Source organism: Canis lupus, chromosome 17, assembly GCF_003254725.2.
Source record: "Canis lupus dingo isolate Sandy chromosome 17, ASM325472v2, whole genome shotgun sequence".
Taxonomy (NCBI): Eukaryota; Metazoa; Chordata; class Mammalia; order Carnivora; family Canidae; genus Canis; species Canis lupus.
Genome location: NC_064259.1, coordinates 55,292,592 through 55,308,995, shown reverse-complemented (window position 1 = coordinate 55,308,995; position 16,404 = coordinate 55,292,592). Strand labels below are relative to the sequence as shown.

Here is a 16,404-nt window from a genome sequence, read left to right as displayed (position 1 = left end):
TCACTTGGTACTTACATGCATAGGTTTGCTAGGATGGGAGTACTCTGTTCTCTTTATGAATAGGACTCTTTGGTATAAGCATTAAGACAATTTTAATGTTTCTTACTGTGAGTTTTGGGATTTAGAGAGAAGTAAGTGAAGTTGAAAAGTACTAACTAATCTTTAATACTCAGATATATTCAGGTTATCATTGCAGCAGTGCTCCATGGCAGAGGATGTAGTCAGGGATAGATGACAAACTTGGACAGAGCTATGACTGGAGTGAACTTGGACTTACTCAGTAAATTTGTATCTGTTTTACAGGAATTAAAAATACTTTCAGGACTGTGTTTTAACTGTTCATAATGATGTCAAGATTTGGGCTTTGGATTAGAAGAAATCTGAGCAAATGGAAGATTGGGAAGCAATGCAGTAGTACTTAGCATAAATCTAGTCTCCACAGAGTTCTGAGTTTTGGTTAACAGTCACTAAAGGAAAGGTAGGACTCCCAAAACCAGAGTATCCTGAACACTTAAAATTCTTTTTGTTTCTGTAGTCTGTCCTCCGAGATCTTTGGAACGGATTGTGCAAACTGCCCTAATACATGTTTGCTTGCTTGCTTTATTTTCTTACATATATCAGTTCTTTTAAATATTTGTTTTCAATTATAGAAGCAATAAATGTAAATTGTAGAAATTATATGCACAGAAGCTACAAAATAAGTGAAAATTTAACATTTCCACCATACAAGGATCACCAGTACTAGTATTGTAGTATATATTTTGTTACCAGAATAAAATAATTATATGTATACAGTCCTTATCTTAAGTAAGATAATTGTACACATACTGTTCTGCAGTCTTTCTTTGGCAAATGAATTATACCTTTTGGCTTCAGAAATGACTTCATCTAATACCCAAACCACATTTTAAATTTCCAGTTGACCCAGAAATGCCCTCTGCGGCTAGTTTGTTCAAACCAGTATCCAATCATGGGTCACACATTACATCTAATTGTTGTAGCTTTTAAATTTTTTTCATCCATCTCTTTTTGGGAACTGACTTGTCGAGTGAACTACCCAAGATATTTTCCAAGATGCCCACCTTCTAGATTTATCTCATTACCTTGAAGTGCCATTTGGTTTGTTGCTTTATCCCTTGTTTGTATCTAATGGAATCAGGTTTAGCTTAAGCATTCCATAGGTGATGTTGTATTGTGTACTTAATGTATCATATTGGAAGATGTATAAAATCTGATTACATTTGGTGATCTTTGTATGGTGGAAATGTTAAATTTTCATTTATTTTGTAGCTTCTGTGCATATAATTTCTACAATTTACATTTATTGCTTCTATAATTGAAAACATATTTAAAAGAACTGATATATGTAAGAAAAATAAAGCAAGCAGGCAAACATGTATATTTGGGCAGTTTGCACAATCCATTCCAAAGATCTCAGAGGACAGACTACAGAAACAAAAAGAATTTTAAGTGTTCAGGATACTCTGGTTTTGGGAGTCCTACCTTTCCTTTAGTAACTGTTAACCAAAACTCAGAACTCTGGAGTTCTGTAAGAGGGCAAAGTAAATGCTTACTTCTTTTAATTACCATTTTTCAAAATAAAGAATTGGTTTAATAACTGCCTCAAATGGTGTCATATGAGGTTTCTCCACCTTTCTCTCTTTAGAGTGTCAGTTTGTGCTCATGGGTTTTCATTGACCAATGTATATGTAATTTTAAAAGTCAAAGAATTTTATGTTGAGATGTACAAAGGAAAGCAACAATTCTCTGCGTTTCCCTTCCCTGCCTTGATTCCTGTCTTCCAGGGGCATGTATACTTTCAAACCTTTAAGTTCCTTGTTTTATTTACCTATTTTCAAATAATATGCTACAACTACTCTATTGATTTTTTTTCACTATCTGTTGACTTCTTATTGTGGAAATTAAAGATTAAACTCTTGTTCATCCACTCCCCTCTTTTACATATACATAAAATTCATTTTCTTCCCCCTTTACCACCTTCCCAAGTTGGTCTGTGCAATTTTTATTAAATCAACCTTCAGTATTGGCATTGTGACTAAATAAATATTACTCACCACTGATTACAAAACTGATTAGTATTCTTTTCATACAGCTATTTTCCCCTAAGTTGATTTGATTACTTTATTTTCTAATTAATTAACTTATTGATTCAGTGTTGGACTTGTAAATATAACTATAAACCTCTCAATAAAGTTAAAAACTTCTGTTTATCTTTCAGCTCTGTTTTTTTTCTTGATAAGTTTCCTCCTATAATTGCCCATCCTCTTTCCTCTCTAGACTGTTCTCTATGCCTTCTGTATGGTTATCATCTTAGGAAATCCTTTTTTCTACTTAGTAGATTGGATCCCTCCATTTTCTAGGTCTCATGCCTTCCTCTTCTATGATGTACTCCTTAATTTTTGAGTAAATCTATCAGGAGATTCTGAGAATGAGAGTGAGGGCAAAATTGCTGAGATCTTCTACCTTCATACTTAGTTGGGAGTTTGGTTGGAAATGAAATTCTAAGTTGGTAATCATTTTCCAGGTTTTTGATGGCATTGCTCCAATTTTTATTATTGCTCTTGAAAAGTCAGATGCTATTCTTATTCTTGATTCTTTGTATGTTACTGTTTTGTTTTTTTTTTCCTCTGGAAACTTTATGATCTCATCTTATTTTGGGTGTTCTCAATTCCATAGTGCCGTGGTATGGTTTGGGTATTCCATGGGATCCTTCGTCTAGAAACTTACCTTTTCAGTTTCGGAAAATTTGTTTTCTTTCATGATTTCCCTCCCTCTGTATTCTCTGTTCTCTCTTTGAAGAAATTCTGTTGGATTTTGCACTTCCTTGTTTAGTCCTCCAATTTTCATGTCTTTTACTTTCCAGCTTTTTATTTTCTGGGAGATTTCCTCAACTTTAGCTTTAACCCATATATTGAACTTTTTGTTCTTGCTATCATGTTTTTCACTTGACTAAGCTATATAAGCATTTTTTTTCCTGTTCTCTGAATATTTCTTACAGTATTCTGATTCTGTTTCAGAGGTGTACTATATCTTTTCCTACCTCTCTGACAGTAGTCATTTTGGTATTGGGAATTGCATTCTCTCTTTTTTAAACATTGTTTTGACCCCCTTTGGTCAGAGGCTTTGCTCACTTTTTGGTGATCCTTGAGTGTCAGTTGAATTTATGAGGGGGGGAACTGAAAAGGTGAAGGGAAGCTTTGTTTTCATGGGCAAGAGTTATTGCTTGGTGAACCTAGAAGCAGATGATGAACAGGAGCCCTGTTGTTTTGTTGGGGAATCTCCCGTAGTTATCACAATTTGTGAGTCCTTTGGTTTGGGCCTTTTAATTTCCTGGAAAGGAATCTTTCTGGGGTATAAGGCTAAATGTCTGTGATTTAAAAGCCAATTAGGAGCAGAGGGCTAGAACTATCACTGTTGAGCGTAACACTTTAACTCAGTCCACTCTCTAGCCATGCCTGGGGTTCTGGAGTCCAGAAACCAGTTCCGCATTTATCACCACAGCAAGTGGTAAAGAAATCATCACCTTGCTGTGCTGGCTGGGGAAAGGGTTGTTGCAGATTTGACTGTTTTTATGCAAACTCCACTCAGCCTCCTCTCTTTAGTCCCACTTTACAGCATAGTTTTTACAAGTACATAGGCCTCCATTTTTTGAGCTTTTCTAGTGTTGAATAATAATAATAATAATAATAATAATAATAATAATAATAGGTAATGCCTGTATGTACTTTGCACAGATTAGACCTGTAAAGTAAGTACTAGGAGTATTCCCATTAAATAGGAAATTGAGGCACAGAGAGGCATAGGTAGCACAGCAGGAAAGTGGTAGACTCAAGATTTGAATCAAACTAATCTACCTTGAATCCAGCACTGCCTTTCAGTACAACCAGCTGGCTTCATATTCATGACCCCATTTCTACAAGCACTTAGGTTTCTCTGCTTGCTGAATCAGTTATTTCTAGGCCACTTACTTTTGACTTCCACAGTTTTGATGATAACTATGTGCTTCACATCCTCTCCCCCATTCTCTTTGCCTCTGCTTTTCCTATTTTTAGTTAATTTATTTATTTAAATTCAATTAATTAACATGTAATGTATTTTTGGTTTCAGAGGTCTTTGTTGTCTGTTTTTTGTACCTATTGTATTACTTCATTGTCACTTTGGGAACAGAGATAAATGTTTATGTTCAATCCATATCTGTAATTGAAATTTCTCAAAGTTCTTATTACTTTTCTCTTTTATGCCTTGTTTTGTTGACTTTTTTTTTTTTCCTAACACCTTCATGACTTAGTATGTTCCATTGTTCCCAGGTTGCCGGACAGGTGAAGCAAAATTGACAAAAGGATTTAATCTAGCTGCCCGGTTCATCATTCACACAGTGGGACCTAAATACAAGAGCCGCTATCGCACAGCTGCTGAGAGTTCCCTGTACAGCTGCTACAGAAACGTGCTTCAGCTGGCCAAGTATGGTTTATTCACTTCCTGGGTGCAGCATACCATACATTGTTAAAGGCTCTGGTTTCAGAATGAAACTGAGCCATGGAAGTCAATTTTGAGGGCCTTAAATCATGTAAGAAGACTCTGAAGATAAAATTAATTATCTTCACACACGTAGCAGGATAAAAAGAGTGGATTCAGGTGACTTAATTTAACCTGTTCCCACTTTATTCAGTCTTTATTTGGGCTATATTTCCCTCAAATAGTATCATTATAATATTGATATAATTATTAAAAAGTATAACTGGGATTAACTATTATACAAGATATATTGGGGAGTTAAGGAAAGAAGTTGCTGCATTTTTTAAATTAATTACATATGTATGTATTATGAATGTTGGTGGTTTGTGTTTTCTGTTTGATTGCAGAGAGCAATCAATGTCTTCTGTGGGATTCTGTGTCATCAATTCTGCAAAACGAGGTTATCCTTTAGAGGATGCAACACACATAGCACTTCGTAAGTAACATCAGAGATGCTGTGCATACATTGAGCACTTTGTAAGTAGAATTGGGATGCTGTTCATAGATTGAGTCTTACAAAATTTTTTTATCACTAGTTAAGTAGTTATAGCCAAAGAAGATGTCCTGATGAACAGATCATGGCATCCTGGAGGGAACTTTGTACTGGTAAGTTGCTGAGCTCAAAATACTTGCTCAGGTTGATGTTTTTCTCAACTTGAATAAAGGCTCAGAAACTTGTCTATTAAATTGGGAAATGGCCAAGAAGTATGGCCAACACATTGGGTATTTGAATCGGTATTCAGAATAATCTTAACAGGCTGTAACAATGAAGTCTAAGTAGATTTCATAATATAGTATGTATAAATAGCACTTTGCAGTTGAAATAGCAGCTTTCAATGTGCAATTTGAGTACAAATCCTTGCACTGAAGTTTAAAAAGACGGGGCTCGATCATAATGAGACAGAATGTCATATATGTGATATAAAAATATGTTTAGCTTGAGAGAACCCATGATCTCACTGTATTACATGCAAGTTCAGACCACATCTAGACATTTGTATGTAGTTCTGGGTGTCCTATCTTATGAGACACTGACAAACTGGAGAGCAAACAGTTTGAAACATTAGTGGTACTTTTCCTAAGCTTTTAGCATATATGATGCTCATCTTCAAATATTTGAAGGATTCTCATTGTGAACTTATTCTGTGCTGCCTGTTTAGAACAGTGGCTCTGAACTGTTTTGGGAGCCATCACAAACTACATTGAGCATTTGATGGAAGAAAGCTGTGGACCCTTTCTCTGAAGAATATATATACAGAGGGAATTTGCAGCAATTTCAGGAAGTTGATAAATTCTTGTAAGGATTGTAGATAAGACTTGCAATGGTAGAAGGCAGGTCTTGGGACTATGTCACAAGTGGGACAGTTGGTCCCACTTCAGGTAGTACTCTCTCTAATAGAAAGGTATTTTAAGTGAATTTCTTGTCACTAGGAATGTTCATGCAAAAACTAAATGACCATCTATTGAAGATATTCCTCATTAAGGAGGAAAACTACACCAGATGATCTTTAAAGCCCCTTTCTATCTCTAGAATTTATTTATTTTTTTTTTTTAATTTATTTATTTATGATAGTCACAGAGAGAGAGAGAGGCAGAGACACAGGCAGAGGGAGAAGCAGGCTCCATGCACCGGGAGCCCGACGTGGGATTCGATCCCAGGTCTCCAGGATCGCGCCCTGGGCCAAAGGCAGGCGCCAAACCGCTGCGCCACCCAGGGATCCCTATCTCTAGAATTTAAAGAGGAGGAGCTAAAAGTCTTACATCCATCAAAAAATTACAAAGATATTCAAATGTTAAGATGATTATGATATATTATTATATATATATATATATAGATGATTATTATAGAATTTAGGGTGAGGGCATAAATAATCTTATTTAATAATTAGCTATTTTTAAGATATAAGATCTTACTGCTCAAGGATTTTATAATAAATTTATATATTTTGTAGTTATGCTTTATAAATATTAGACTGAGCTTCTTGAGCAGAAATCTTTTCATCTTTGCATTTCCAGTGCTTCCATATGCCAAGAATATTTTACATGTGGAACTTGCTTAAGAAATACATATTTTATTTTATTTTATTTTATTTTATTTTATTTTATTTTATTTTATTTTATTTTATTTTAAGAAATACATATTTTAAAAGGAGATAAAGAAGTTCCATTTTGTTTCTTCAGTAGCCGTGTGTTTTAGGTGTTCATTTTACCAATAAAGAGGCTCAGAAGTTTATCATGTTCTCATGGTTATGCAGACTCCTGCCTCCCAAGTCTAGTAACCTTTCTGTTATACTAGATAATTTAATTATATGCATAACATTGAGTTAGAACTACTTCAGTGGGAAACTACTGTTACCACTACTCTGCATGTATTCTGAATGGTGCCTTACCAAAACAAAGTTCCTGCCTTTATATAATTCTTTCTGGCAATGCTCTTGGCAGGTCTTGACATTCTCTGATTCCTTCATCCTTACCTCATCACCCCATAACTTGAGCTAAGTCTTTTTTTTATGTCACTATTTCTTATTAATCATACAGGTTAGAATTTAAAGAGGCAGCAACATTTTATAGAAAGGGCTCTAAAAAAGGAGTCAAGAAGACTGGGTTTTTATCTCGATTCTACCAGTCTCACCAACTTTGTGGCCCCAGCTAAATGACTTGATATACTACCATAGAGGTGTCAACTTTGAGCAATAATTGTAATAGGAACAGATGAAGATGGGTCTAAGAGACTGTATGAAGCAATTTCTAAGAATTTGATTAGCACAAAGGAAATGGAAAACTTAAAGATGGACAAGTCAACTTAAATTTTATAAGACCTGTTTGACTTACTACATCTTAAATCTAATAGCAAAACTGTACCATCTCATTAAAAAAGTATGTGCACACAAATAAACATTTGTGGCCTATGCTCACATACTTTCTGAGCATTTGGGAAATCAGTGGCTTATATACTTTTGCAGCATAAATGGGCCAAGAAAAAATTTAATAATTTGTTTCCTACTTATTACACTATTACCAAAACTTATTTCATTTGAAACCTAAGTAATAGGGGATCCCTTGGGTGGTTCAGCAGTTTAGTGCCTGCCTTTGGCCCAGGGCATGGTCCTGGAGTCCTGGGAGCGAGTCCCACATCTGGCTCCCTGCATGGAGCCTGCTTCTCCCTCTGTCTGAGTCTCTGTCTCTGTCTCTCTCTCTCTCTTTCTCTCTCTCTCTCTGTCTCTCATGAATAAATAAAATCTTAAAAAAAAAAAAAAACCTAAGTAATATCCTCTTGATAGATGTATCAAGACTGTCTTTTTTTTTTTTTTTTTTTTTCTTGGTTCATGTACAGTTCAGTTCTCCATTAGGAGCCTAAAGAAACCTCTGGATTGAAATAATTTTATCAAGTTATTTATTCATTCAGCAAAATTTTGAGTGATTGTGTGCAAGGCCCTGTACTATATAGAAGAGGATACAGTGGTGAGAAAAAAAATGAAGCTGTTTTTCTAGATGAAACTCTGAAAGAAACCATTTGAATTGGCAGTTCGTACTAAAACCTTATAGCTATGATACCACTCTTTCTTTTCTCCTTTTTTCAGAGTTACCTTTCTTCATGAATTCCGTTGAGGGAATTCCGTTTGGTTACTATCAGGCTTTGTATTTTGTTCTCCAGTGGAAATCCTACAGTTGTATGCTGGGAAACCATTATGTGTGAACATTAATTAAAACTTGGTGTCAGGGGATCCCTGGGTGGCGCAGCGGTTTGGCGCCTGCCTTTGGCCCAGGGCGTGATCCTGGAGACCCAGGATCGAATCCCATGTCGGGCTCCCGGTGCATGGGGCCTGCTTCTCCCTCTGCCTGTGTCTCTGCCTCTCTCTCTCTCTGTGACTATCATAAATAAATAAAAAAATTAAAAAAAAAAAAAAGACTAATTTAAAAAAAAAAAAAAAAACTTGGTGTCAGGGCACCTGGATGGTTCAGTCACTTAAGCTTCTGACTCTTGATTTTAGCTCAAGTCATCATCTCTGGGTTGTCGGATGCAGCCGTGATGTGGGCTCTGCACTGAGTCCCTCTCCCTCTGTTCTTCCCCCTACTCATCCTCACGCTCTCTCTCGCTTGCTCTCTCTAAATGAAATCTTCTAAAAAAAACACAAACCGTAGTGTCAAAATAAAGAAAATCCCTTTTTGAAAATTCATTTTTAAAAAATTGTTAAAACAGAATAGAGAAAAAAATGAAAAGTAAATTTGTCATCTAACAGAGGGAGAATTATGAATAGCTTAGCTTGGTCCTTCAACAAATGGATCTGCTCTGTTAGATTCTCCAGATACAGTAGTAAACAAGGCAGGCAATATGTAGATAACTAGACCCATAAAATGTTAATTCAGCTGCTAGTTATTTTTGAATGATTGCTTGCTATATTCTTAAAATGTGCTAGGTTCTGGTAATATTAATGTTAGATATACTTGGCCTTCAGAGAGCTCATGGTCTAGCTATAAAATGCAATGAGAAATTCACAAATGGAGGTCCTTCAGGTTATAGGAGGAGCACAAGGTGGGGTCATGGAGTTCTGTGTACTAGATGGCCTTGGAATGGGTCTTGAAAAATGACTAGGAGTTAACTAATAAAAGGTCATGGTGAATGAATGGTATTCTAGTCAAAGGTAACCATGCAAACAGAGACAGAATAGCATGGACGTTAAATGGAATGTTCTGAGTACAGCAAAGAAGCCAATTTGCCAAAAGCATAAGGTCTGTGGGAGGACTAATGGGAAATAGAACTCTAAAGGATAGGGGTGGAGGGATGGCCAGTTAAGGTCCAAGTGTGGCAAACTGTGCTGGGGACTTAGATCCTAACTTACAAGCAGTGCAGAGCCTCAGAATTATTTAGTAAGGAGGGTGACAAGGGAAGGAAGATAAATCAGGCAACAGTGAATATATAGACCTAGAAAAGAGAGAAACAAGAAAACAAGAGCTTATTGGTAAAGGCTTCATGAGTATTAAGATCCTGAGAACAGCTACAAGAGGAATGGGTGTTAGAAATAGCAATAGAATTTTAAAGGACATGATGCAGAATAAAGGAAGAGGTGAAAGGAATGTTAAAATTTTCAGATTTGAGCTTGGATAAATGATTCGATGTTGCTATCTGGTAAAATAAAGAATATAGGTAAAGGAACAGATTTTGAGGGAGAAGGATGGAGGTCAGTTTCAGACCTGTGGAGTTTGAGGTCTCTGGGTTATCTGGACGGATATACCCAATAGGCAGGAGGGAACTCAGCTCTTCTATTCGGAAAACAGAATATAAAGATTTGAGAATGTCAGTATTTACATTGATGCTAAGCCAGCAAATTGGTGAGCTAAATAGAGACTATATCTGTCTGTCTTTCTATATATATATAACAAGAAAATAATTGTGGATGACAGAACCCTGGAAGACAACATTTTTAAATGGACATATAAACTAAAGCTAGACAATCTTCTAATGAGATAAGGACTGAGAAAAGGCCATTAGGTTTCATTGATAGGAAATTGATAGAGAAGAATCAGAATAACATAGGAATTAAGAAAAAAATAATTCACCTTTGGTCAATGGGATTTTGACAGGGATACAATCCTGAGTAGGTCACTGAAGACTGTAAGTAAATGAATAGTCAGAAAGAAGGAGGCCCTAGGGAATAAAAATAAATTGGATAAAGAAGAATTGTCTGGAATCAGCATCTCCTATGGCCAGGCACTATTTTAGATGCTGGCAATAAAGTAGTAAGTAAAATAAAACTCTTGTGCTGTTGAGGTATTTTTGCTCTAGCAGATGGGGCAGGGAGGGCAGAGAAGATACAAAATAAGCAAGAAACTCCACAATTTTTTTCTATAATATTTGCTCTAGAGGAAAGCAAATCAGAGAAGGATTTTTAAACATGGTGATCTGGACAGGCTTCATTGATAAGGTGTCATTGAGCAGAGACCTGACTGAAATGAAGAGTGATCCATGGTAAAAATAAAACTTTGAAGAGTTTGAATTTTCTTCACACAAGTCATTTCTTATTTATTGAATAAGTTTTTCTATTCTTTTCCTTAGGCACTGTCAGGAGATTCCTAGAGATTCATGGGGAGACCATTGAAAAAGTAGTATTTGCTGTCTCTGAACTTGAAGAGGTATTTTGCTAATGATGTTGCATTGTTTAAATCTTATTTTTACTTATTTATCTTTGTCTCATCATTATCTATTTACTGAATTGCCAGTAGCATATCCTAGGAATCTGTGTATGTTTTTGGCAGTGGGGCTTACCATCCTTTGTTGAAAAGAACTCAAAGTCTAAAAACAAGTCAAAAAGGAGCATTTTGATCATGTTTTTACTGCTGAACCATTTTCTTTTTGTGAAATCTTACAAGGTAGAGTTCTGCTGTGCTCCCTGTATTAGTTCTTAAAACTCCTTGAGGCATCACCTGAAAACAGGTGACAGCCTCACCTGGTGACTAGCATTGATTAAGTTGCGAGGTTTATGTTTTGTTTGTTTTGTTGTGTATAGTTAGGTTTAATGTATTTCAGCTTAACTTAGAGCCATTTTAGAAAACTAGTTTTGTTTTTTTTTTTTAACTTTCATTAAGTTTTATTTAGTTATAGTTCAGCTTGTATTATTTTGCAGTTTTGTGGCCTTGGGCAAGTTATTTAACCCCTCTGTGCTTTGATAAAATAGGAGTATTAATAATACTTACATCACAGGAGTTTAGTGATTAATGAGTTAACACGTGTGAAATATCCACGTATGGTATCAATAACTATATACATGATATATAAATACTTTGGAAATTACAAAAATGGGGACACCTGGGTGGCTGAGCAGTTAAAGTGCCTGACTTCAGCTCAGGACATGATCCTGGAGTCCCAGGATCGATTCCCACATCGGGCTCCCTGAATGGGGCCTGCTTCTCCCTCTGCCTGTGTCTCTGCCTCTCTCTCTCTCTCTGTCTCTCTCTCTCTCTCTCTCTCTCCCCCCCCTCATGAATAAATAAATAAAATCTTTAAAAAAAAATTGCAAAAATGAGGCATATTTGCTTGTCTGCTGTCTCTTCTTGTTTTACCTGGTTTACCTGTCCATTCAATGATCCTTTATTCAGTGTCTGGCATCCAGGCTTATCACTAGATTCTGGGAATACACCAGTGAACAGGTCAGGGTCATTGTCCTCAAGGAATCCATTGGCTCTTGGTGAGGGCAGACAATTCAGATAAGTTATGATAATTGTGATAAGTGCATTAATGAAGGTATAGAATGGATAGGAACACATAATTCAACCCTGCACAGGGTTAAGAAATGCTTCCTATGGGAGGTGATAAACATGAAATCATAAAAAATAAGATATTCCAAGGGAGGGGTAAATGACAATATGACATGAGTGGCAGGTTCAGTGACCTGAAATTGCCAGGATGGGGGTCACATTTAACTTTATTGACCACCTAACAATATCCTGACCCTGAACGTAAAAACTGCTTGAGGGCCCTAGACAACATCTAGTTGAGCTTAGAAGTGGTAAGGTTTTTATTTTTGACAGAGGGTGTCTTCGCAGTGTCTAGAGTAGCACTAAAGCTCTGCTGATGCCTGCTTCATTGCTTCATTATTTTTTACAGAATGTCTTGCTTTTCTGACACAGGCTACTTACCAAAAGCTGCTACCTCTGTACTTCCCAAGGTCATTAAAGGAGGAATGTCGATCATTGCCATACCTACCTGCAGATATCGGAAATGCGGAAGGGGAGCCTGTGGTACCTGAGCGACAGATTAGAATTAGTGAAAAACCTGGTGCCCCGGAGGGTGAGTTCTGCTTTTCTTAATTTCCCTCTTTTATCAGGGACTGATAAAACACTACCAAGAAGGAGAAAGTTCATTCTACCTTTGGGGAGCTCTCTATGGGTGTGACATTGAGTTCAAGACCAACTTAGATGTTTTTAGAGGCTTATTCTTGTTAAAATTTACTCTTTAAGTTAAAATACATATATTTACACACACACACACAAAACATTAAGTCTGTTAGACAGTAGAGATCCAGAAGTGGATATAACAACTTTTACATCCTCATGAAGTTTATAGTTGTATATGGGACCCTCTTTGAGACAGTAATCAAGTACATAATCATCTAAAATTTTCAGCAGCTTTAACAATATCCTCCAAAAGCGAGACCTAACATTAAATACTAAAACAGGAATGCCATTACCATTTGTTTTGTTTCTCTAGGTTATATACTCATGTAGATTGAAGCAATGGTAGAACATGGTAGGATGGGAGCCCTTCTGAATCTGTACTGTATGACAGCTTATTTTGATCTTCATGCGTACATGGTTAAGGTCGTAACTCCCTTGTGTGGAGACATGCCTCAGAAGCTTCAGAACTGGATGTGAAAATTCAGCAGCTCAGGAATTACTATGAGATTCCTACTGTGAACACTTTTAAACAGGCATCAAAATCTGTAGAAGGTTGTTCATCTCCTTTTTATCACCAGTACATAGCCTTAAATCAAGTGGAGGGAATTGGAAGTGGTGTACCATCAGGAAATATCTGAACGAGGCTTTGCTGGAGGGCTATCCATGTACTTTAGGGTATCCCCAGAGTTATTTGGAAATTTTCATGATTGTGACCACCAATGTAGAATATAGTTTTTCCTAAATGGGTAAATGCATTTTGTATGACAAATGCAATGAGTAATAATTGCAAACCCAATTTGAGATCATAATGCTAAGCAGCAGATTAGGCTAACTCATTGGCCAAAGGGTTCCTTGTGTCTACCATTTTCGAAGAGTGCTTGATTACCTCATAGATGGAAGTCCTAGTATTATTCATAAATATTTTCAATTAGAATGTTCAGTCTGTTAAAATAGATGTAAAATCAGCTTTACCTGATTTGTTCATGGGGTTTTTGTTTTTTGTTTTTCATAAAAGCAGATTTCTCAGCCATTAGCCTGTCACAGATTAAGGAGCAGTGAAGTAGATGTGAGGAAGTCCCAGCTGGATGGCCCACATGGCTGGGCTTCAAGTAGTGGCATTGCTTTGGGAAGCTCCCCATGGTCCAAGGCATTTTTTTTTTCTTTCTTTAAAAAAAAAAAAAAAAAATTTTTTTGAACAAAGCTAATAAAGCAGTAGGGGAACACACTAAGAGATAGATGACCCATTCCCAAAGTGCTGACTTCTAGCCAAACACAAAATGATTGTCTGGATACATTAGAAAGTTGATTTATTAATTTGTAGTGAAAACCAGAACACTTATGAGTCAGATGATTATATAGGCATGACCAGTGTAGAAAACCAGGATGCTAAATTAGAATTAAAACATATCTTAGTGAACGTGGATCCTATCCTGCAATATTGGGCAAGCAAGCTGCCATTGCGAGTTATCCAACAAAAGGACTCAAGTGTTTGTGTCAGTTTATCATGTGCTCCCTCCTTAAAACAGTTCTGGATAAATGACTCTAAACATTCGTTCTTTGTATTTCTCTTTTCTTTAAACCTATATACAATATGATTCTATCTTTTTGTTTATCATTACCTTTGTTCTTCCTTCTTAAGGTTACACTCAAGTCCCCATGATTTGATTTTGTGTATTCCTAAAACTTCTGTTACACAGGGACAAGTGGTTTCTTGCATTATTTCAGTTCTTCAGATGCCGAAATCTGATTTCAGTTTGAGTTTCAAAAAAATACCCTCAACCCCAGTTTTTTTGATGATGTCATAGTCATCCCTGTTGCAACATTCACAGTCTGTAGCATTTACTGTCAGATTTTATCATACACTCTCTGTTGATAGTATTTTTGTTACAGACAACCAAGAAGAGGAGGCCGAAGGCTTGGGAGTTGACCTCTCTTTCATCGGTTCTCACGCTTTTGCTCGAATGGAAGGAGATATTGACAAGCAAAGAAGACTGATCCTTCAGGGACAGTTATCAGAGGCGGCCTTGCAGAAGCAGCATCAAAGAAAGTAAGGCAATCCCTTTGGACTGATAGACACAGAGGGACATGAGAAATCAGCAAGGAGCCTGCATGGACTAAATGATCTGCATATAACATATTCTCATCTGTTCTTCATGACAATGTAGTGGGAAATATTGTCCCCATTATGTAGATACAGAAATTCAGAGTTAGTTTATCAGTGGTCACAATTAATATGTGGTGAAGCCAGTGTTCAGGTGCATATCTGACTTCAGAGCTCCTACTCTTCCTGCTGTAAGTGTAGTGCCTCTGGGTGAAATTTCATTCTAACGTGGGAATAGGAAAAGGGAAAGGCAGAGTTACGAAGTTTTTACTTTACTATATTGGTAATTAAAGCATAATCTACAGTTTTGTTAAATTTAAAAGTACTTTATTTCTCCCTAATTTATCCCAAGGACCTTATAAAGCCATTCCATTTCTTTTTTTTTTTCTTTTTTTTAGCCATTCCATTTCTTTCAAGTGTTTTCATTTTTTTTATTTAAATTCAATTAATTAACATTGAATTAACATAATGTATTATTAGTTTCGGAGGTAGAGGTTAGTGATTCATCAGTCTTATATAACACCCAGTGCTCATTATATCATGTGCCCTCCTTAATGTCCATCACCCAGTTACCCCATCCCCTGACCCCCATCATCGACCCTCAATTTTTTTCCCTAGGATTAAGAGTCTCTTATGGTTTGTCTCCCTGATTTCATCTTGTTTTATTTTTCCCTGCCTTCCCCTATGATTCTCTGTCTTGTTTTTTAAATTCTACATGAGTGAGATCATATGGTAATTATCTTTCTCTGATTGACCTATTTTGCTCAGCATAATACCCTCCAGTTCATCCATGTGGATGTAAATGGTAAGATTTCATCCTTTCTGATGGCTGAGTAATATTCCATTGTATATATGTCCATACCACATCTTCTTTATCCATTCATCCATCAGTGGACATCTCAGCCCTTTCCATAGTTTAGCTTTTGTGGACATTCCTGCTATAAACACTGGTGTGCAGGTGCTCCCTCAGATCACTACATTTGTATGTTTGGGGTAGATGCCCAATAGTGCAGTTGCTGAGTTGAAGGGTAGCTCTATTTTCAACTTCTTCAGGAACCTCCATACTGCTTTCTGGAGAGGCTGTACAAGCTGGCATTCCCACCAATAGTGCAAGAGAGTTCCCCTTTCTTCATATCATCGCCAACAATTATTGTTTCTTGACTTTTTAATTTTAGCCATTCTGACTGGTGTGAGGTGGTATCTCATTGTGGTTTTGATTTGAATTTCTCTGATGCTGAGTGATAGCAAACATTTTTTTCATGTGTCTGTTGGCCATCTGTATGTCTTCTTTGGAAAAATGTCTGTTCATATCTTCTGCCCAGTTCTTAATTGTATTATTTATTCTTTGGATGTTGAGTTTGGTAAATTTTTTATAGGTCTTGGATACTAGCTCTTTATCTGATAAGACATTTGCAAATATCTTCTCCTGTTTTGTCAGTTGCCTTTTGGTTTTGTCAACAGTTTCCTTTGCTGTGCAAAAGTTCTTCATGAAGTCCCAATAATAGTTCATTTTTGTCTTTGTTTCCTTTGCCTTTGGAGATGTGTCTAACAAGTTGCTGTGGCTGAGGTCACAAAGGTTGCTGCTGTGTTCTCTGGGATTTTGATGGGTTCCTATCTCACATTTGGGTCTTTCATCCATTTTGTGTCTATTTTTGTGTAAGTGTAAGAAAATGGGCCAGTTTCATTCTTCTGCACGTGGCTGTCCATTTTCCCAGCACCATTTATTAAAGAGATTCTCTTTTTTCCATTGGATATTCATTCCTGCTTTGTCGAAGATTAGTTGACCACAGAGTTGAGGGCCCATTTCTGGGTTCTCTTCCATTGATCTATGTGTCTGTTTTTTTACCAGTACCAAAACTGTCTTGATGACTACA

The 16,404-nt window shown here is 36.6% G+C and overlaps 1 protein-coding gene across 7 annotated transcripts in view; it reads left to right on the top strand.

Moving 5' to 3' along the window:
* The window catches only part of GDAP2 (ganglioside induced differentiation associated protein 2), an 81,179-nt gene that overhangs the window by 15,486 nt on the left and 49,289 nt on the right, over nucleotides 1-16,404 (top strand). For all 7 annotated transcript variants that reach the window (XR_004806461.2, XR_004806459.2, XR_004806460.2 and 4 more), the window contains exons 4-8: nucleotides 4,329-4,482; nucleotides 4,884-4,972; nucleotides 10,592-10,668; nucleotides 12,163-12,322; nucleotides 14,320-14,476. Coding sequence is in view for 3 of the 7 variants with exons in the window: in XM_049096059.1 (XP_048952016.1) it covers nucleotides 4,329-4,482; nucleotides 4,884-4,972; nucleotides 10,592-10,668; nucleotides 12,163-12,322; nucleotides 14,320-14,476 (637 nt within the window). In the remaining 4 variants the exon portion in view is untranslated. The remainder of the gene's footprint in view (nucleotides 1-4,328; nucleotides 4,483-4,883; nucleotides 4,973-10,591; nucleotides 10,669-12,162; nucleotides 12,323-14,319; nucleotides 14,477-16,404) is intronic.